General features: G+C 36.2%; 1 protein-coding gene across 4 annotated transcripts in view; it reads left to right on the forward strand.

Annotated features, from left to right (window-relative positions):
- Positions 1-23,367, forward strand: part of LOC128701132 (ubiquitin carboxyl-terminal hydrolase 8-like) — a 60,491-nt gene extending 37,124 nt beyond the window's left edge. Inside the window, exons 15-23 of one of the 4 annotated variants that reach the window (XM_070100536.1) lie at positions 867-1,007; positions 2,316-2,431; positions 3,085-3,199; positions 7,438-7,542; positions 8,636-8,875; positions 9,912-10,042; positions 11,328-11,423; positions 12,963-13,223; positions 22,330-23,367. In XM_070100536.1, the coding sequence (XP_069956637.1) occupies positions 867-1,007; positions 2,316-2,431; positions 3,085-3,199; positions 7,438-7,542; positions 8,636-8,875; positions 9,912-10,042; positions 11,328-11,423; positions 12,963-13,182 (1,164 nt within the window). In that variant the 3' untranslated portion in view covers positions 13,183-13,223; positions 22,330-23,367. Of the gene's footprint in view, positions 1-866; positions 1,008-2,315; positions 2,432-3,084; positions 3,200-7,437; positions 7,543-8,635; positions 8,876-9,911; positions 10,043-11,327; positions 11,424-12,962; positions 17,348-22,329 lie in introns of those variants that run through there. The other 3 variants (XM_070100537.1, XM_070100538.1, XM_053794717.2) reach the window with 3 other exon arrangements.
- The last annotated feature ends 328 nt before the right edge of the window (positions 23,368-23,695 follow it).

The following is a 23,695-nucleotide window of genomic DNA, read 5'->3' on the forward strand; positions in this document are numbered from 1 at the left end:
AAAGAAAAAAAAAAAACTTGCTCAATGGCAACTGTACAGTCTCTTCAGATTTTGCTATTCTTGCATAACATTGTACACTATGACATCTCTTTTGGACATGTACTTATTCACCTTATTTTTGTAGATTATTCTAGACACTGCTTTTCCTGTCCAAACATTTATTTTTTAAGTGTAGTCTCAAAACTAATTCATCCACTGTATGTAATATGTATATCCAAACACTCTAAATACCCCTTTTTTTCCTATTTTTTCTGCTCCATCCCTCTCTTCTGTATATCATTAATTATGCTTTTATGTTTATGCCTCTTTGTTCATTTGTCACTCTCAGTGGCTAGCCTTCACAAAATTATTTTCTTATACTCTTCCTGTTATTCTAGTTTTGTATTACATACCCATGTGGTGCTCTGTCATAGTTTGAATTAAGCCCTCTAGCTGGCTTCATTATAATTGAAACCTCATATCAGTCTTCAACAAATTCTTCAGGGTTTCTGCCATTGTTTTGCTATTTGTGGCTCTCTAAGCCATATTGTGTCTTCAGTTGTGAAAGAAACATGACTGAACAATGTTTAGTGCATGTACAAAACAAATGATCAGGTAAATGCAGAATTTAGGGTTTAACTGGCAGTGACAAATACATTTGAGAAAACTGCTGTGTTTTTTTGCTCTTTTGTAAACAGATTAAAACATTTGTTGAGGGAGGATTAAACCATAGTATATTTACTGTATTTGGATTGTAACATGAACTATGTTGAAAATTATGCGTAACTTCGTTACACATTTATAACCAGAGCTTGTATGTAAACATTTAATACACTAGATATTTTGTAGATGTATGTGATCCAAATATAATTATGAATTTTTTTCAGCTTGAGGACGATGATGATAAAATGGTTTCTGGGACTGCAATGCCAAACTTTGACCGAGGCCTCAAACCATTAGGTGTCCCACAACGAAGAAATATCAATGCTGCTCGACAGAGAAATTTTGAACCAAAATATGGACGTGTGGTAAGTTCTCTCTCTGACATATTTATTTAACCTTTTCACTGTCAAACCCTTTGAAATTAATATTGCTTTCAGTGTCCACATGTAAAAAAAATATTTTTGTCCTTTGAAATGGTAGAGAATCTTTTTCTGAGGGTAATGACACCAAAAGTATGAAATTTGATGGAAAACTCATGGAATTACAGAGGTGCAAAGTTTGCGGTCTGGGCGCACTTTATGCATCAGCAGTTTCGCCAAATTTGAGTCCTATTTTAAATCATTTCCACTGCTCATTTCGACAGAATTCTTGACTGTTATGCTAGTATGCCTTCTATTTTATTAAGCACAAGAAAAAACCCATTCGGCTATCAAAACTATCCTATACAGTGAACAAAAGTTGGTAATTTGGCCAATTTTACACAAAATTAAATAAATTACAGTTTAAATATAGAGTCTAAAATAAGCATTGTAGATATTTTAGGCACTAAAGCATTTTCTCATGTACCCAGGCCTCTTCTATATTACACGCACCTGCCATTTTGAATTCATCGTCATCCAAAAAAATCATAGTTTACAGCATCGCAAAAATTGAATCAGACCTATTAAAAACCTATAAAACAGACTGGGGTTGTAGGGGGGCCTTATATGCCCTCAGAAAAATTGGCAAAAATCTAATATTTCCATTAATTTGAACCTGATTTCAAGCTGTTACTGGTCCTGAAACCATTCAAAATTGCCTCTGGTTCAGTAGTATATTTTCCATTCTATCAGTTAATACCAAGAATCAGCCAATAAAAGTATAAAAACCATCCTAGAAAACACCTCAAAGTCATTATTTTAAACCAGATACAAGGTTCGAGTTTTGCTTTTCCCATCATGCACCATGTGGAGCAGGACTTTTTTTTACTGTGCGCACTCACCATACACACCCATTCTCTCATATCTAGGCCAAAATTTACCACTCACAGCTAATCTTATCAGAGGGAACTGTGCTCAAAATGGAAATCTATATGAGGGACCTCGGTATAAATAACATAGATCTAGTGATGGCCAATGAAAAGGTTAAAGTAATAGTATCTAAAAAATAGTTTAATTATGAATATTTTTTGTAGAACTTTATAAAGTTTTACACAGAGTTTTTTTTCAGTGAACTGGCTGCATTCCACCGAGGCAGGGTGACCTAAAAGGAAAAATGAAAGGTTTTCTCTTTAAATTTAATAAACAATGAAAAGTTATCCCAATAAAGGCTTGATCTGTAATTTATATCTTTGTAGTTAACTTTGTGTTTTTGTGGAAGCATCTCTAATTAATGCTTCTTTTATTTTTCACCAGCTCCCTGCAAGAACTGGATTGAAAAATTTTGGAAATACCTGTTATATGAACTCCATCATACAGTGCCTCAACAACACCACACCACTTGTCAAGTACTTCATAGAAGGCACTTACAGGTTAGACCAATTCAATTTTGCTTTTATTTTGTCAATTTTCAAACCACAACTTATGTCCTGGAAGTGGGAAGTACAGTACCTGCATTCTAAATGAGGGGTTTTGGATATTTCCTGTTTAGCGGGACATCTAAACTATCATATCTACACGCCTCTGGTACTACAGCGATAATGTGAATGATGGTGAAAGTTTCTTTTTCGGGTCACCTTGCCTCGGTGGGAGATGGCCAGCATATTAAAAAAGAAATGAGTTTTGTAATTTTATTTCCTGTATTCTGATATTACAGAAATTATAATACAGAATTTAGAATATTGAATGTACATTTAATAGTTTATTTATCCATAAACTTTTAAGAACAGTATATAATTTATTATTGTAAAGAGGTTGAATTTGTTTAACTTTTTAAGTAACTTCTGGCATATTGGAACTGTGTATTTTTGATTAAGTAGCCTCTGGCTTACTTTTGCTGGGAATCTGATCAAAAGAGTGCTGGCTTATTGGAGCTAGACTTTCCACAGCATTTGAAAAATAGGTTATATTTTCTTTTCCTAGGATACCAAAAACAGTAAGCCGTCGACCAGTTATTAAATTTTTGTAATTATTAGTCTGCTTGTTAACTCTTGTTCACATTTCCATCATATTTATATTTGAACAGCAGTGACATCAACCCTAATAGCAAATGTCGTGGAGAAATAGCAGAAGAATTGGGAGCCGCTGTCAACGCCCTTTGGAGTGGGCAGTATCGATCTATAGCTATGCGAGATCTTAAGGTCAGTTATACTGTACACATTCAGAATGTTTTTTTTTTTTTTTTTTTAGCCTTGTTTGCTATATAGAGTAAACACACTTAAAACCTCAGCATCCATATGTTCAGTATACTGTATATCTGTTCTCTTCTAATGCAGTGGTCGGAGAAGTGGCAGATGCAGTTTAATATAGACAAATGCGAAGTTCTAAACATTGAACAGGAAAATAACCATGCCACATATAAACTAAATAATGTAGATCTTAATATTGCTGTTTCTGAAAAGGATTTGGGAGTTCTGGTTAGCAGTAATCTAAAACCAAGACAACAGTGCCTAAGTGTTCACAATAAAGCAAACAGAATCCTTGGCTTCATGTCAAGAGGCATAAATAATAGGAGTCCTCAGGTTGTTCTTCAACTCTATATCTTTGCTTAGGCCTCATTTAGATTATGCTGCACAGTTTTAGTCACCGTATAACAGAATGGACATAAATGCTCTGGAAAACGTACAAAGGAGGATGACAAAGTTGATTCTATGTATCAGAAATCTTTTCTATGAGGATAGACTGAAGGCACTGAATCTGCACTCTGTAGAAAGGTGTAGAATTTAGATAAAGGTAGGGAAGTTTTTATTGCATTTATGGATTTAGAAAAGGCATATGATAGAGTGGATAGGGGTGCAATGTGGCAGATGTTGCAAGTACATGTATATGGGATAGGTGGTAAGTTACTAAATGCTGTAAAGAGTTTTTATGAAGATAGTGAAGCTCAGGTTAGGGTGTGTAGAAGAGAGGGGGACTACTTTCCGGTAAAAGTAGGTCTTAGACAGGGATGTGTAGTGCCACCATGGTTGTTTAATATATTTATAGATGGGGTTGTAAAAGAAGTAAATGCTAGGGTGTTTGGAAGAGGGGTGGGATTAAATTATGGGGAATCAAATACAAAATGGGAATTGACACAGTTGCTTTTTGCTGATGATACTGTACTTATGGGAGATTCTAAAGAAAAATTGCAAAGGTTAGTGGATGAGTTTGAGAATGTGTGTAAAGGTAGGAAGTTGAAAGTGAACATAGACAAGAGTAAGGTGATGAGGGTATCAAATGATTTAGATAAAGAAAAATTGGATATCAAATTGGGGAGGAGGAGTATGGAAGAAGTGAATGTTTTCAGATACTTGGGAGTTGACGTGTTGGTGGATGGATTTATGAAGGATGAGGTTAATCATAGAATTGATGAGGGAAAAAAGATGAGTGGTGCATTGAGGTATATGTGGAGACAAAAAACGTTATCTATGGAGGCAAAGAAGGGAATGTATGAAAGTATTGTAGTACCAACACTCTTATATGGGTGTGAAGCTTGGGTTGTGAATGCAGCAGCGAGGAGGCGGTGGAGATGTCCTGTCTAAGAGCAATGTGTGGTGTAAATATTATGCAGAAAATTCGGAGTGTGGAAATTAGGAGAAGGTGTGGAGTTAATAAAAGTATTAGTCTGAGGGCTGCAGAGGGGTTGTTGAGGTGGTTTGGTCATTTAGAGAGAATGGATCAGAGTAGAATGACATGGAGAGTATTTAAATCTGTAGGGAAAGGAAGGCGGGGTAGGGGTCGTCCTCAAAAAGGTTAGAAGGCAGGGGTAAGGGAGGTTTTTTGGGCGAGGGGCTTGGACTTCCAGCAGGCATGCATGAGCGTGTACGATAGGAGTGAATGGAGACGAATGGTATCTGGGACCTGACGATCTGTTCGAGTGTGTGCAGGGTAATATTTAGTTAAGGGATTCAGGGACACCGGTTATTTTTATATAGCCAGACTTGAGTCCTGGAAATGGGAAGTACAATGCCTTCACTCTAAAGGAGGGGTTTCGGGATATTAGCAGTTTGGAGGGATATGTTGTGTATCTTTATACGTATATGCTTCTAAACTGTTGTGTTCTGAGCACCTCTGCAAAAACAGTGATTATGTGTGAGTGAGGTGAAAGTGTTGAATGATGATGAAAGTATTTTCTTTTTGGGGATTTTCTTTCTTTTTGGGTCACCCTGCCTCGGTGGGAGACGGCTGACTTGTTAAAAAAAAAAAAAATGATTGAGGTGTTCTCCATGGGGAAGTGGAACAGAATTCTTCCTCCGTAAACCATGCGTGTCATAAGAGGCGATTAAAATGCCGGGAGCAAGGGGCTAGTAACCCCTTCTCCTGTATATATTACTAAAAGTAAAAGGCGAAACTTTCGTTTTTCCTTTTGGGCCACCCCACCTCAGTGGGATATGGCTGGTGCGTTGAAAGAAAGAAAGAATGATTGAGGTGTATAAATGGAAAACAGGAATAAATAAAGGGGATGTAAATAGTGTGCTGAAAATATCTAGCCAAGGCAGGACTCGCAGCAATGGTTTTAAGTTGGAAAAATTCAGATTCAGGAAGGATATAGGAAAGCACTGGTTTGGTGATAGAGTTGTGGATGAGTGGAACAAACTCCCAAGTACTGTAAGAGAAGCTAAAACATTGTGTAGTTTTAATCCTTAAACAGTCCAAATATATCGACGTTCAAATCCGTAGTGCTCCAAAAGTAGATCTATGTTTTTTTACATATTTTCAAATATAACAAAAAAAAAGTAGATAAAAGTTTTTTACACATTTTCAAATTAAAAAAAAAAAGATGTACATTTTTTTACATACTTTCAAATGTTGAAAAAACGTATGTATACGTTTGGACCATTTAAGGGTTAAAAATAGATTAGATAAATACATGAGTGGGGGTTGGTGGGTGTGAGTTGGACCTGACTAGCTTGTGCTACTAGGTCAGATACCGTGCTCCTTCCTTAAGTGAATGTGACCTGACCTAATTGGGTTGGGACATTAGCTTGGGCTGGTGGGAGACTTGGACCTGCTTCACATGGGCCAATCGGCCTGCTGCAGTTCCTTCTTTCTTATGTTCTTATGCTCTAGGGATCATCGTAGCCCAGTATCGATTGGTAATACTAAATTGGAAAGGAAATATTACAGGAAGAGTAATTATATAGAAACACACAGAATAGTGAACATAAGTGAATGCTGAATGCAAGTAGATGTTTGTAAGACTTACCCGTCATCCTAAGTATTCCTAAAACAAAGAGAAGACAGGCAGTCTTGCCAGAGTGCAGAACATTTGACATCTTCTATTTTGCTCTGTGACAGGAGGGTAGTACAATACCTGCCTGGATGACTGCTCTTTACCAACCTACTACCTTGTGTATCTTATACTCTTGATTGTATCCCTGACCCTTTGCTCCTCTAGGACACTTTTCAAAGGGGTGGTTTTAATGCTGGTGAAAACTCTTGACCTAAGGAATTTGGGGGCTAACCCTCACCTTCCTTATATTAAATCTGATTGCATCCTATTCTTCTTTCAACAAACCAGCCATGTCCCACTGAGGCAGGGTGGCCCAAAAGGAAAAATGAAAGTGTCTCTTTTTAAATTTAGAAATGTATACAGGAGAAGAGGTTACCAGCCCCTTGCTCCCAGCATTTTAATTGCCTCTTACGACAGACATGGCTTTTGGAGGAAGAATTCCGTCCCATTTTCCAATGGAGATAAGAGGAAATGAAGAAGAAGAACTAGTAAGAAAAGAGAAGAAAACCCAGAGGGGTGTGTGTATATATGTGCTTGTACACGCATGTGTAGTGTAACCTAAGTGTAAGAAGCAGTAGCAAGATGTACCTAAAATCTTGGTTTAGAAAGACACGTAAACAAACACTACGACATATTTATTAAAAAACGTTTCGGTTCTGGGACCTTGATCACTTCTAACATAGAGGTAGAAAGATAAAAAAAAAAATAGATTTTATATATAGGCGGAGAGTGAGGTGTGAGTGACGCATGGTGACCTGAAGAATGCCATGTTGGGATGAGGACGGGTAGACAATGAGATCATGTGACTCCTGTGTTGTTGGGTTGGTGGTGCTTAGCCTGCTTGAGTATCAAGCAGGCTAAGCACCACCTAAAATCTTGTATTTTTATGAGACAGAAAAAGAGACCAGCAATCCTACCATCATGTAAAACAATTACAGGTTTCTATTTCACACTCACTTTGCAGGACAGTAGTACCTCCCTGGGTGGTTGCTATCTACTACCTATTACAACCTAATGCAAAAATTTAATTACTTCACCTTTTTTTTTTTACAATTTATAAAATTATTGTAATTATTTAAAAAAATATACATTATGATGTTTCTTATATGTATGTGAAATCTGGCTTTTCTCTCATTGTTGTTGCAGTAACATGGATTTTTTTTTCAGAGTGTTGTGGGCCACTATCACAAACCATTTCAGGGCTATGATCAGCAAGATTCTCATGAGTTTCTGATCAAACTAATGGATTGGTTGCACGAAGATTTAAACAAGGTAATTTCTATTGAAGCACAGTACTGAGAATGCATTTTAATTTTAAATCATATATAGTCATATATAGTCGGACTTGAGTCCTGGAAATGGGAAGTACAATGCCCGCACTTTAAAGGAGGGGTTTGGGATATTGGCAGTTTGGAGGGATATGTTGTGTATCTTTATACGTATATGCTTCTGAACTGTTGTATTCTGAGCACCTCTGCAAAAGCAGTGATAATGTGTGAGTGTGGTGAAAGTGTTGAATGATGATGAAAGTATTTTCTTTTTGGGGATTTTCTTTCTTTTTTGGGTCACCCTGCCTCGGTGGGAGACGGCCGACTTGTTGAAAAAAAAAAAAATATATATATAATTTATCAGTTATAAGTGCATAAGTTTTAGTAAATTTTTCATCAAAAATGTATTTGGTAAGTTCAGATATTTTGTTTGTTTTTGATGTTGTGATATTGTAAATTTGTGGTCAGGTTGCAGTATGGTTGTACCTAATAAAAGTAGTTAGTGAAAAATTACACTGGCTTAGCACTATATACCCAGGGGTGATCCTTTGATGCTGGTGAAGGGCTCTTGTTCCAAGGAATTAGAGCTACCCTTCCTTGGATCAAACCATATTGTCCCCTATTCACCAGGCAGTGTATGACATCTACGGGTTTAATGCTTCCTTTAATATAATAATAGTACTTAGCAGTCCAGTCAGCCAGACTTGAGTCCTGGAGGTGGGTAGTACATTGCCTGCACTCTGAAGGATGGGTGGGGATATTTGCTATTTGGAGGGACATCTGAACTGTAGTATCTGTGTGCTTCTGGAAAGACAGTGATAGTGTGAATAATGGTGAAAATTTCCTTTTCAGGTCATACTGCCGTGGTGGGAGATGATCAGTGTGTTAAAAAAAAAAATAAAAATTTGAATAAATTACTATGAACATGTGGTCTTGTAGAACTTACATGGCTTGTTTATTATACTTTATTCCTTATTGTATTGTGCAATGTTTTCAATAAAATATATAAAAAAAAAGATACTCTAAGGAGCTTTGATGGTAACTTTTTTTGTGTGTTTTATTAATTATATAATGTCAAGAAAATTCTTATGTTTCAGGTTACTGGTAAGAAGCCACCTATGAAGGAGCAGAACTATGATAATCTCCCTGACTATGCTGCTGCAGAGAAGAGAATAGAAGAGATAAGATGTCAAGACCAGTCCATTATTTATTATCTTTTCCACGGTCTCCACCGTTCCGTTATAGTGTGTGGTACTTGTTATCATCGCTCCCTCACCTTTGAACCGTTCTCCATACTCTCATTATCATTCCCTTCGTCAAGCAGATGTTCACTTAGAGTAAGTTTACTGCTTTCCTGACAGTAGCTACACAGTTGCGTATGTGTTATTTTCGTTATTTGTTCCCTTCAAGGGTTACCTTGATATTGGCTAAGGGTTCTTGATACAAGGAATTTGAGCCACTCTTCCTGTTCGTGGATCAGATTTGATTACCTCCCATTCCCTTGGAATTGTATAATACTGTTGGATGTAGCACTTCTATTTGAATATAATGATGTTAATAATAATGAGAGCAGTATGTGCTGTAAAGATATTCTGGAAAGATATTCAAATCATACTGAATAACAGTCTGGAAAGGTAGGAATTGACCGAGTGTTGGTGAATGTTTTTCTTTGGGTCACCCTGCCTTGGAAGTAGACAGCTGTTGAGTACAGCAATAATAATATTAATAAGTGGAGAAGAATCCTTCCTCCATAAGCCATGCGTGTCGTAAGAGGCAACTGAAATGCCAGGAATAGGGGACTAGTAACCCCTTCTCCTGTATAAATTACTGAATGTATAAAGAAGGAAAATTTCTTTCTTTTTTTTTTGGGGTTACCCTGCCTAGGTGGGATAGGGCCAGTTTGTTGAAAGAAGAAGAAATACCCTGTTCATAAGTGGTGGTGTGTGTAAATTAGGATGTTTGCATTTTGACGACCTGTTTTATCCTGTACTGGATGTCCTAGGTGCATACATACACTTAGGACATATTTATTGGTTATGCTTCAGTCTTTCGACCTTGGTTACTCCAAATCTGTGACCAAGGTATCAAGACAGAAATGTATTCAGTAACGATGTCCTAAGTAAATGCATTTGTGCCATTTCATCCATATTGTCGGTATCTTTATACCTTCTACCTTCCTTTATCCTTTACAGTATAAGAACTTTAGTATCTCTTAGTTAAAGGTTCTCTTTATTATGTTCATATTATTTTTTAAACACTGACAGGATATGCTTCATCACTTCTATAAAGAAACAAATATTGAATACAAGTGCTCCAAATGTAAGAAGATGCGCAACTGTTCTCATGTTCATATTATTTTTTAAACACTGACAGGATATGCTTCATCACTTCTATAAAGAAACAAATATTGAATACAAGTGCTCCAAATGTAAGAAGATGCGCAACTGCACTCGCAAGCTTGACATATGGAAATTACCACCAATATTGATCTTGCATCTAAACAGGTACATTTTTGTGTTAATGTTGGTAGAATTACCGACAATGTATTAGATAAAAGGACACAAATGCAACTAATGTGACATTTTACGTTGCCACAATAAAATGTCACATTAGTTGCATTTGTGTCCTTTTACCTAACAGGTACATTTTTGCCAACTGTTCTGTCATATATCTTTCTTAGAGTGAAACTCGTATGGCTAGGTAATGCTTATTCTTTATGATTACTTATTTGTTGCTTCATGAGAAAAGTTTTGGTCATGGTGCCAGTGTTCAGTATTGCTTAGTGATTTTTTCTTGTTTATGTTGTAATAATCAGATTAAAGTCAAGAGAGAAACTTTTCATAGATATTGTTTTTGTACTATGAGAATCATTGATAGCAGTTTAATTTTTTATTGTTTTGACAGTGTTGGATGTAGGCAGATCAAGTCTCATGAAGCAGTAACTAGTAGACGACCTACCATATATGCAGGACAGGCTTTGATGTTGACATTATTTAGACTTAATAAAGTTCAACACAAATTGAAACATTGTAACAATAAGAATTTGCTTTATATTTGTCTTTTGCTCCAAGAATATCTAGTCACCAGTCAGAAATGCATGGCTGTTATAACGTATACAGTGAAACCTCGGTATGCGACCTTAATTCATTCCAGAAGGCTGTTTGAGTGCCACTCTGTTAAGGTATCGAACAAGTTAAATAAGATAAAGCAAAGCCACTACTTATAGTAATTTTCTGATAGATACACCGGGAATGCTATATAACTATTAGTAGGTTATAGCAATGAACTAACTAATAAGATGGTTGGATATATATATATAGATATAGTAGTATGTATAGACTTCAGGTATATAAAAGCAAGCTTTTATATAAATAATAGCTTACTAACAAGATACTCTGAGAGTATTATATATATTTGAATGGATTATATGGTTTACGAGATTATAAATGAATTGGGTAAATTTACATTTCTTTAAATGTATATGTATGTTTGGTTGGCTGTTATCACTAATTGTTGTAGGCTCCATGGTGACTTATGTATACAAATAATAAAAAAAAAAAAAAATGTGAAGAAATATGAAATAGTTGACAGAGAAGTTTTGGTATGTCGTATTTGTTTGGTCGAGTGCTGAGATTTGTTCGAGTAGGGTGCTGGTTGTATACCGAGGTTCCAATGCATAGTGAGACTTAAAGAAATTTATAAGTAATAGTTGTAAGAAAGCTGCCAGTATCTTTTAATTATGACAGTTTAGAAAATTTTATTTAAATTGCTTAAAAATATTTTTTCCAGGTTTGAACATGATGTTTTGATGAAGAAACAGCAGAACTTTGTTGACTTTCCTCTGGATAATTTGGATCTCAGTAAGCACTGTGGTATAAATAACAGGTGAGTGTACAGGTATATTGTGCATGATTATGAATTTGCTGGGTTTGACTCAGTTGCTTATGATTTGGTATGATCAGGTTCATGCCTTTAACTGTGATGTCAGCACACTTTTGACAAGACAGCGACTGACTGGATAATGGTGAATGAATATCCTCATTTTTTGGGGGTAACCCTACCTCAGTGGCAAATGGCCAGTGCATCTATGGTGCTTCATAAAAATAGTGTTATCAGGAAAAGTAGCCTCTAAAGAGTTTCTACCAGTAAATGATAATGTCTTGCCATGATGTCCACTTTGTTACATGTTCTGGGAAAGTCCAAACATGTTATTCTGTGTAGATAAATGGTTCAGAGAACCGACAATGTGTATAATTCATGTTATTCTGTCTTTTATGCACATGCATTTTGTTGTATTTACCTTCACAATTAGAGTATAATTTTTATGTAATCACATCAGCTGTTTATTCAAGAAAACCAGTTTGCCAGACTTGAGTCCTGGAGGTGGAAAGGACAGTATCTGCATTCTGAAGGTGGGGTGGGGATGTTGTGGTTAGGAGGGTCATTTAAATTGTGATATGTATACAATTGAGCAAGGGGCTAGTAACCCCCTTCTCCTGTTTGTTACTAAATTTTAAAAGAGAAACTTGCATTTTTCTTTTTTGGGTCACCCTGCCTCGGTGGGATACGGCCAGTTTGTTGAAAGAAGTATACACTTCTGACATGACAGGTATTGAGTGATAGCTATGGAATGTTGAGGAACCCACTTTTTTTTGAATCGTCTTATTAATGGTGGCCATTGATGTGTGGAAAAGAAAAATTGTCTTTTTATATTTTTATTTTCTTTGTTATTATATTTCATCACAGGCATCCTCCTTTCACTCTTTCTATTTTCCTTTTCCCAAGCACCTTCTAGCTTTATTTCCCCACTCCCTTTTCCCCATAACTTCGTTTCTTATTTCCCTTAGTTTCTTCCTTATACCTGAATACCTGAAGGGGCTTTTGGGGGTCAACACCATCACGGCTCAGTCACTTCCACTCCTCTCTTTATTCCACTCATAAGTAAGTAACTAAGTTTATTCAGGTATACACAAATACAGTTACATAGATTGTCATACATAATTTCCTATCTTTTTTCTGTGTTCACATCCTATTGTTTTATTTCTCTTATCACTGCTTTCTCTTTCACCATCCTTCTTTCTTACTTTTCCCTCCCTCCTTTCATACCCTCATATCACCTCCCTTCCACTTCCTTACATACAAGGGAACCCCAACTTACAAACTTCCTAAGTTACACATCTGCACCTACAACATGGTAATTAATTTTTTACATTTCTCCATGCACCTTATTTTACTTTTTTTTTTTTTTTTTTTTACACATAACTTCCAGTAATTATACACACTACAACTTCGAATAATTGTACACACCTACAGCTTCCAGAAATTATCATTCCTTCCTTACTACCATTTTCTATCTTTCATGTGATATTCTTTCTCCATCTCCCTCCTCTTTCTTGTGTGCATTTTTTTTTTTTTTTTTTGCAGGTACACCAAGTATGATCTTTATGGAGTATCTAACCACTACGGTACTATGGATGGCGGTCACTACACAGCATTCTGCAAATCATCTCACAATAAACAGTGGTACAAATTTGATGACCATGAAGTTTATGATATCTCACGAGACACTGTTAAGTCCTCGGCAGCTTATTTGTTGTTTTACGAAGCAAGCAATATGAATATTAAGGTCAGCAGCTGTATGTGAGAAAAGTGCATACTGTATATATATAAATATATACATTCCAGGTTTGTCCCAAGAGTGTACACACCAATTTGTACTTGCCAGTTTGTGTTGGCATTGATTGAGTTTCATATCATGATTCTGCCTCTTAAGCTAGGTTGGGTGGCATTACTGGTTCCTGGCCTCTTAGGCATGTTATACCTGTTTGTGAAATGTGTTAAGAGTTTGCCTTCACCACTTCCTCATCCTGCTCATTCCATTATTTTCCCATGCATTCTGTATCCCCATGGTTTGAACATTAAAATGGTATAAAATACCGACAGGTTGTAATCCCCATGGTTTAAATTTTCTGCTGTAATCATTTAGCCCAGTAATTAATAACTACTTTTTTCTGTTTGTTATTGTGTTGTTTCTGATTTATTTTGGGGGGTTCTCTGTTGTTTGGTGGCAGGATATAAATGACAGCTGTGGAGACCCTGGGATAACCTGTAGTAAGTTGAACCAAATATATAATTTGTAAAACTGTTACAGTCTAGAATTTGCATTTCTTCAATTTTTACCTATTTTGTAATAAGGCTTGCTACTCCGTTACCTTTTTCTCCTTCCTCTTCATGTAGTAACCTACAAGAAAGTTACATCCATAGTTGTCTTAGGTTATCTATCATATCTATGTATACATTACTTTGTTGAATGTTTCTGCTTGACCAGGATATGTCTGATTTTGAATGAGTACAGAGACCCTATGGGGGTGTTGGAACTCGAGAAATTGATGGGACTTGCAGATATGTTAAGTTGGGGTTGATGGTGTCCTGTAGAGGAACTTAGTGTATATGATGATGTGGTTCAGTGAAGCTGGGGTGGTATATATTTAAGCATAATTTGACTAGGGAGAAGCTTGGGGGATGCATTGAGGGAGTCAGTAATTGGGTATTGTATTGAACATTAATTGTTGTAAGAGATTGTAAGTTGTATAGAGTGAAATATGGAAATCATATAGTGTAGATGAATGAAGAATCTAGGAAAAAGTTGGTATGAGATAAGGGAAGGAAGAGTTAGTAATGAAGGAGAGTTTAACCTTGAGTGTGTAGTTAAGGGTGCACTTAGGTGCTATAGATATAGTGAAATGGGGTTGGAGTTATCTGCAATGATTCTCAGAATGCTTTTTTAGTGATGTGTGAGAGTTCATGGGAGGTAACACGTAGGAAAAAGTGCATTTGCCTCAGTATAATTGGAGAAATTGATTTGCAGTGTTAATGTGTAGGGGCATTATGGGAAATTGTTAATGGATGGGAGTTAGTGATAGTTAACTATTGTTGGAGAAAGGGGATTTATTGTGAATGCTGTCTGTGTGCATGTTGTGAATGTGGGGGTGGGGTAATTGAGCCACTTAGTTTGTCCTGTTATGATCCTTGGGGTTGAACGATGGGCTTCTGCTTTAAAGAGGACAGGACGGATATTTCCTCTGTTTACACATATATGAACGGTAATTTTACGTAAAAGCAGGTTTTATGTAGCAATAAATAATGTCCATAGGTTAACAAAAGAATCTGAAACATTCTTCGTTGATTTTTTTTATTGGGTAATTATATCATGAGGAAGTAGAATATTTCCTCTAAGCCATGCATGTATGTCGTAAGAGGTGACTAAAATGCTGGAAACAAGTAGTCAGTAACTCTTGTATAAATTACCATGTAAAAAAAAAAAAATCTTTCATGACCTAAAAAGAAAAACTTTAGTTTTTCTTTTTAGGTCACCCTACCTTTGGTGGGAGATGGCCGGTGCATTAAAAAAAGAAAATCTCATTCAGTATCTTAACCTCATTTAGTATGAACACACTTTGTAATGCAAGAGGTGGGACTTGGAGATATACCACTGTTCAAGCCTTATGTTATCAGTGGTTATTTCAGGTGGAATGGTTTGTGAATAAAATGAAACACTTAACCTAGTATGGACCATTCATGCTGTGTACGTCAATGATTTGCTTGAAAAAGGTTGTAAATTAAGTGAAAAGTTGTCACATATAAAGATTCCATGCTGCAGTAAAGTGTGTTATTTTATTCCAGTTTCTGTTTATCAGTATACATCTTAGGCAAATATTGTATATACTAGTCTATATAACTTATTCAATAAATACTGTATATACTATAGTAAATATTATTGTAACTTAATAGATGACTGTTAACTGTAAGTAACCATTTATAGTATTTGGATGCAAGAAGAAAGTATATTTTATATTTATCAAAGTTACTTTTATTCATAAATGCCAGAACATATTTTAACATGTGCTTCCATTTTTGTATATAAGGTTTAATTGCTTCTCATCACATTTCAATATTTGTATCTTCACTTGCTTTTTGAGATGAATGTGCATACAGGATAACTTAATCTAGAATTTCTTCACTTTAAAAATGGATTATCTATCTAATTAAGCACACAAAATAGTAAACAGATAGCAGATGTACTGTAAATAATTTTATGTTTAAACAGTATTTTAATAATGACAATTGCTAGAAAAGGGAGCAAGGGGCTAGTAACCCCTTCTCCTGTATTCATTACTAAATTTAAAAGGTGAAACTTTCGTTTTTCCTTTTGGGCCACCCTGCCTCGGTGGGATACGGTACGTCGAAAGAAAAGAATTGCTAGAAAAGGAAAATGTAGTTGTATTCTGAACAGCCATTGTGAAATGATGTGTGCTTATATATCACAGACCTGGTCAGTAAAGTGGTAATGGCTATGTAGGCTTGTGGACTGCTGGCAGCAACAGCCTGCTTGACTAAGCAGTCAATAAAGAAGTCAGACATGAGGCCACCTGGTTTGCAAGGATAGAAGAGCTTTCGAAATCAGTTGCAGGTACAACACAGTGTATGGATATTAAAGTTTAGAATTCCACAAGGACTGCAGTACAGTGGGACTCGACTTATGAGTTTAATCAGTTCTGTGACCAAGCTCATAACTCAATTTGCTTGTATATCAAATAAATTTTCTTCATTTAAATTAATTGAAATACCATTAATCCATTCCAGCAGAATTCCTGCTCTCTTGAGGCAGGACAAAAATACTTCAATATGACACTAATATCAACTCTACGGCTTATTTATCTATCACAATTCATCTCATATGACATAAACAGTATAATTAACGTTGAAACATGATATATACTCTAGAATGAATACAATAGACCATAATATGGAGAGTGGTGGTGGCGGTGTCCATTCCCTCTCCCGCTCTGACCATATCTTCTCATGCTCTTATTGTAAGAGAAAATAGAGTGTTTGTGAGGCTAACTGCACTAATCACTAGTTTCATAAGGAAAACACTGAATGCATGTATAAATAAGAAATATTGTATAAAAGCATAATAGAGAATGTAAAAAAGTGGTTTTATAAAGTGTACATACGCTAGTGAAGGTGGAGAGTGGAAGATAGGCTACTTGCCACTAGCTCGTACTGCCACCCGCACACCTCGCTTGTTTATCTATGATTTCATGCTGTAATTCCATGGACATCATTCTCTTTTTTTCCTCAGCACTGTCCTTTGCACTTGCTTTCTTATGACCCATGGTTAGAAAAAAGAAATTTGGCAGTAATAACACGAGAAATGCTTCCACAGCGACATATACACATGCACAGCTCTGCTGATGTTGTGGCGTTTGCTGCAACACCTAGCGGCGGTCTTCTGAAGCTCACTCATTATTATTATAATAATAGTAATTATTAAAGGTAGTAGGTTGGTAGACAGCAACCATCCAGGGAGGTACTACTGTCCTGCCAAGTGAGTGTAAAACGAAAGCCTGTAATTGTTTTACATGATGGTAGGATTGCTGGTGTCTTTTGTCTGTCTCATAAATATGCAAGATTACAGGTACGTCTTGCTACTCCTACTTACACTTAGGTCACACTACACATACGTGTACAAGCATATATATATATATATATACACACCCCTCTGGGTTTTCTGCTATTTTCTTTCTAGTTCTTGTTCTTGTTTATTTCCTCTTATCTCCATGGGGAAGTGGAACAGAATTCTTCCTCCATAAGCCATGTGTGTTGTAAGAGCGACTAAAATGCCGGGAACAAGGGGCTAGTAACCCCTTCTCCTGTATATATTACTAAATGTGAAAGGAGAAACTTTCGTTTTTCCTTTTGGGCCACCCCGCCTCGGTGGGATACGGCCAGTGTGTTGAAAGAAAGAAATAGTAATAATAATAATAATTATTATTATTATTATTATTATTAATTTAGGGAACTGGAGCACAGATCCAGTTCCCTAGATCAAGAGCCCCTCTCTGGCGTCAAGGTTCCTTGACGCTGGTGAGGGGCTGACGATCTAGGGAATTTGATCTGTGCTCCAGTTCCCTAAATTAGTAATAATAATAATAATAATAGTTATTATTATTATAATGAGTGAGTCTGTCCAGGTGGATGTTATTACAGAGCACAGATTTTCTGCTTCTCCTCCTCTGTAATAACATCTACCTTTGTATACTGATATTAATACACTTGTTTAGTAATATATATACAGTGGACCCCCGCATAACGATGGCATCGCATAGCGATTTTTCCGCATAACGATTACTTTTATCGCAAAATTTTTGCCCCGCATACCGATTAAAAACCCGCATACCGATTTTCGTCCGAGACGCGTCCAATGTGCCCTCACATGTGCCGGCCGTCCCATTGTTTACCAGCCAGCCTCCGCGGTAACATCCAAGCATACACTCGGAATATTTCGTATTATTACAGTGTTTTCGGTGGTGTTTCTGGAAAATAAGTGACCATGGGCCCCAAGAAAGCTTCTAGTGCCAACCCTGTGGTAAAAAGGGTGAGAATTAGTATGGAAATTAAGAAAGATTTTGAAGGGTTTGGGGCTAACCCTGAGAAGCCTATGCCAGTTGTGGAATCCATTGTGCCTACTTCAAAGATTAAGGAAATGTGTGCAGAGTGGTTTGAACTGCAAACCTTTATAGATGAAAATCACCCTGACACAGCTGTTGCAAGCCGTGCTGGTGACTATTTCAATGACAATGTTATGGCCCATTTTAGGAAAGTCTTGAAGAAACGGGAGGTACAGAGCTCTATGGACAGATTTGTTGTGCGACAGAGGTCCAGTGACTCTGAAGCTGGTCCTAGTGGCATTAAAAGAAGAAGGGAAGTAACCCCAGAAAAGGACTTGCTACCTCAAGTCCTAATGGAAGGGGATTCCCCTTCTAAACAGTAAGAAGATAATGCTCTCCCCTCCTCCCATCCCATCAATCATCACCAGATCTTCAATAAAAGTAAGTGTCATGTAATTGTGCATGCCTTTTTCAGTTTGTGTGTATTAAAATTAACATTTCATGTGGTAAAAAAAATTTTTTTTCATACTTTTGGGCGTCTTGCACGGATTAATTTTATTTCCATTATTTCTTATGGGGAAAATTAATTCGCATAACGATTATTTCGCATAACGATGAGCCCTCTTGCACGGATTAAAATCGTTAACCGGGGGTCCACTGTATATGGACAGTGCTTCAAAGGGTGGCTAAAATGCTTTTTTTGTAAAAGAAGTAAATGCTAGGGTGTTGGGGAGAGGAGTGGGATTTAATTATGGAGAATCAAGTACAAAATGAGAGTTGACACAGTTACTTTTTGCTGATGATACTGTACTTATGGGAGATTCTAAAGAAAAGTTGCAGTGATTAGTAGACGAGTTTGGGAGGGTTTGTAAGGGTAGAAAGTTGAAAGTGAACAGATAAAAGTAAGGTGATGAGGGTATCAAATGATTTAGATAAAGAAAAATTGGATATCATATTGGAGAGAGGGAGTATGGAAGACGTGAACATTTTCAGATATTTGGGAGCTGACTTGTCAGCAGATGCATTTATGAAGGATGAGGTTAACTATAGAATTGATGAAGGAAAAAATGTGAGTGGTGCATTGAGGTGTATGTGGAGACAAAAAACTTTATCTATGGAGGCAAAGAAGGGAATGTATGAAAGTGTAGTGATACCAACTCTCTTATATGGATGTGAAGCTTGAGTTGTAAATGCTGCAGTGAAGAGGCAGTTGGATGCAGTGGAGATGTCCTATCTAAGAGCAGTGTGTAGTGTAAATATTATGCAGAAAATTTGGAGTGTGGAAATTAGGAGGAGGTGTGGAGTTACTAAAAGTATTAGTCAGAGGGCTGAAGAGGGGTTGTTGAGGTGATTTGATCATTTAGAGATAATGGATCAAAGTAGAATGCCTTGGAGAGCGTATAAATCTGTAGGGGAAGGAAGGAGGGGTAGGGGTCGTCCTTGAAAAGGTTGGAGGGAGGGGGGTAAAGGAGATTTTGTGGGCGAGGGGCTTGGACTTCCAGGAAGCATGTATGAGCGTGTTAGGAGTAAATGGAGACGAATAGTTTTCGGGACTTGACGAGCTGTTGGAGTGTGAGCAGGGTAATATTTAGTGAAGGGATTCAGGGAAATATCCGGTTATTATAGATTTAGCTGGACTTGATTCCTGGAAATGGGAAGTACAATGCCTGCAGTTTAAATGAGGGGTCTGGGATATTGACGATTTGGAGGGACTTATAAACTGTCGTATATGAGCGCCTCTGCAAAGACAGCGATTATATATGAGTGAGGTGAAAGTGTTGAATGATGATGAAAGTATTTTCTTTTTGGGTCTCCCTGCCTCAGTGGGAGATGGTTGACTTGTTGAAAAAAAAAAATAATAATGAGAGCTCTGTTGCATTTTTACAGTTTTTTTGCCAAATTTCTTTTTTCTAACCATGGGTCCTAAGAAAATAAGTGCAAAGGACAGTGGTGAGAAGGAAAAGAGGATGATGTTAATGGAATTAAAGCACGAAATCACAGATAAACAAGTGAGGTGTGCGGGTTGTGGGTTGAGGGGAAGGCAAGGAGGGGGGGGGAGTTTGCTCGTAACTCAGCAAAAAGTCGATCGAGCGATGGCTCATATCTCGAAAAACTCATATATTGGGACACTCCTAAGTCGAGGTTCCACTGTATTGGGAATAATTTGTAATTTGTTTTAACCCTTTCAGGGTCCGTCCCGTAGATCTACGGCTTTACTTTCAGGGTCCAAACCGTAGATCTACGCCATGAGCTCAGCTCACTCTGATAAACTGTGAGTGGTACATTTGGGCCTAGATATGAGAGAATACATCTATGTGGTATGTGTGCACCACATAAAACAGATCCTGCAGCACACTGTGTATAATGAGAGAAAAAAAATGAAATCATGATTTTTCGATTAAAACAGCAACTTTGCAGTGTTTTTTCGTATGTTTTTTATAGTTGTATTTGCGATTTCTTGGTCTCATTTGATAGAATGGAAGACATATTACAGAAATAGAGATGATTTTGATTGGTTTTAGCATTGGAAATGGCTTGAAACTGAGCTCAAAGTAGCGGAAATGTTAAATTTTTGCCGATATTCAAGAGTAAACAAACGACCTCACACGTCTAATACACATCAGCTGGTGGGTCTAATATACATTCACAAATATGGTGATGATATTTATACAATTATTACAGTATTGCATAACAGTAAATCTTCTATTTTTTGGTGTGAATAAAAATTCATTATGTGAATAAAAAATCAAAATGGAATTTATTTGTAAAGCCTCAAAACATAACTAATGAACAGAGGAAATGTTAGTTTAGTGCAAGGAATGCCTACATTGTTCATTCTGGACCCTATTTTGAAATTGGAATATTTTGAACTTTGTGTTAAATTGGCCAAATTAACAATTTCCGATCACTTTATTTTGTAGTTGAAACAGTTGACTTGGCGATTTCTTGTGCTCAATCGATAGAATAGAAGTAATACTAGTGAAATAGCTAAGAATTTGGTTGTTTGGAATAATGTAATTGGCCTAAAATGGGAGTCAAAGTCGGCAAAATCGCCGATTCGTAAATATCGCTGACACATCAAAATTCGCGAGAGCATAATTTCGTCAATTTTCCACCAAATTTCGTACTTTTTGTTTTATTACCTTCACAAAAAGATTCTCTACGATTTCATAAGAAAAAATAACAAATTTTTTTTTTGAAAATTCTTGGACACTGGTGCGTGACTCCAGATTTGGGCCTTGGACCCTGAAAGGGTTAATTATGTCAGCATTCTAAAAGTGATTCACACAATATCATTTGATCATTTCGTCTAATATCACATAATTAGTTCAGTGACCTCGTATAATTTTTTATGAGAACATTTTGCAGTCAAAACTTTTTTCATTTTGTATGAGTGTCAGCTGTCCAAACTGGATCTTAATACTGAGTTGCTGACAGTAGTGAAGACAACACACACATTACAGAACTTTTATTGGGACTGTCCTAATTGGGTAGCCCATGCTTAGATTTTTTCCCCCCAAAATTCCAGTATTGACCATTAACATGCACTCAGGTATTAATGACACTGCAGCAGTAGCAAACATGTGAAAAATGATTGAGAATTTTTTAAGTATTATAGTTATTCTATGATTGCAACTTATAGACAGTGGGTTTCTCCAATATATTTTGTTCTCATAACCATACACTTGAGTTTATCTTAATACAATTATTTTGTGTTCTCTTAAGCAATTATAAATATTATTATTATACAATAGTTATGCATCTGAAGTTAAGATAACTATACCTTAGTTATGCCCTTAAATTAAATGATATAGGAACTGTGGGATGTTCAAGCTCTTTACCTGCCTTATATATTTGCTGATGGGATCAGTTTATCATATTCTATTGAGACTATGTATATAAATATGAAACTAGTTCATTGTCATTTTTGCTCTTGTATAGTAATGTAAGTGGGGACTTTTTTTTTCTGGGTGCTAATCAAATCACACACATGGTGCCCAATTTTTCAAGATCTTTTGTGGAATCTTGTGTTTTGTTTATGATAATATGGTTAATAATGACAATATTTATCAATAGCGTATAGCGGTTATTGTCACAGGGTGTGCTCTGTGCTAAACCTACTACTGTGGCATAGGTATTACTCAGAGCATCAGTATAGCCAAATGGTTTAGAAGAAATTTCAAGGAGCAAAAATTATTTTCCCATTATGATCCATGATTATATTATTGAGTCAACTTAATATTTATGATGAATTTACCATCTTTAGTGGGTGCGCAGTTCTCACCTAGCACACCCAGAATATATGCCTCTGATATTTAGCTTTTCTTTTTTTATAGGCAGCTGTGGTTTGAATGTAGAGGAAGCAAGATGGATGTCTCGAATGACATACTCTTGGCTCCTCTTCATATAGAAAATCAGTTGAATGTTCTGGAAGACGAACATTATTAGCAGCACTTTGCACCCTCCATTGGAAGAGCAGTGAATAGGAATGCAGTTTGCCTTGGCAAGTATACAAGGGTCAAGCATAACTACAGAAAGTCAAATATGAATATAAAAGCTGTAGCATGGAACAATATAGAGAAATAATAAATAATTTGAGAATGATTATGTGGAGATTTGAGAAGACATGGCAGATCACATAGTAACTTGCTGTTTGATTAAAGACAAAAATCATTACCTTGATTAATGATGATTTTTTCTGCTTTGTCATATGACAGTAATCATTTGTTTGATTAATGATGACTTTTTGTGCTTTATTGTCATGATCAGTTAGATAAACGATGGGGTATCATGAAGGGGTACGTGAATATATACATTTTTTCTGTAAACTGTTGATAGGTGCTGAATTAAAAAAGCTAGGCTATATAAATTGTTAGTTATTAAATGGCATTATCTAGCCCAGGATCTGTGTGCAATAAGGTAACCATTCAAAACATAACATTTGTGATAAACATGCCTTACGATTTATCCTCTCCCAAAATCCAGCTTCATACCTAGAGCTATGAGGGTTTTCGTACAGGGTAGGATGTTATGACATAATCTTGTAAATTGAAGATACATTGAATCACGTGTGCAGATTTAAATCTTGAGCTTTTCCTATGGTGTCCTAATGTACTTAAATTTGCAACAAAGTAATTGAATATACTTTTCCAATAAATTCAATTTTGTATATACATATATACACATGTATTGAACCTGTGTTTAAGTTTGCAAAACTTTTTAATTTACCAATTGCAGAATATATTAGTTCTGCAGAGAACTGTGATATATTGGGTTTATTGAATGTAAAAATGTATGTGAAGCCTCTGTCTGTATACACATTTATAAATATATGAATATTATTTGTACAAGTATATGTAATATTAATGGAAAAATGTTTTATTATCAAATTATTTTCATTATATAGTGGGGGATGTTATGCCCGGAGAAGGTAATCTGATTGGGACGTCAGCTCACTTCTGGAAAGATTCTGATTGGGTGAATAAGTTTTCTTTTTTTTGGGTTCCCCTGTCTTGAGTTAAAAAATATAAATGATCTTTCTACAGTACCTGGGGTTCTGTGGCTGTATACTGTTGGATTGCTGCAACAATAATTTGATAACATCACTGGTATTACTGATTTTATAATTCATTTGCTTTCAACAGATAGGATTAAATTAAAAAGTTGAAATGGTGCACCAGCCTAGTAAAGTTATCTTGTAAA

This window comes from Cherax quadricarinatus, chromosome 73 (genome assembly GCF_038502225.1).
Source record: "Cherax quadricarinatus isolate ZL_2023a chromosome 73, ASM3850222v1, whole genome shotgun sequence".
Taxonomy (NCBI): Eukaryota; Metazoa; Arthropoda; class Malacostraca; order Decapoda; family Parastacidae; genus Cherax; species Cherax quadricarinatus.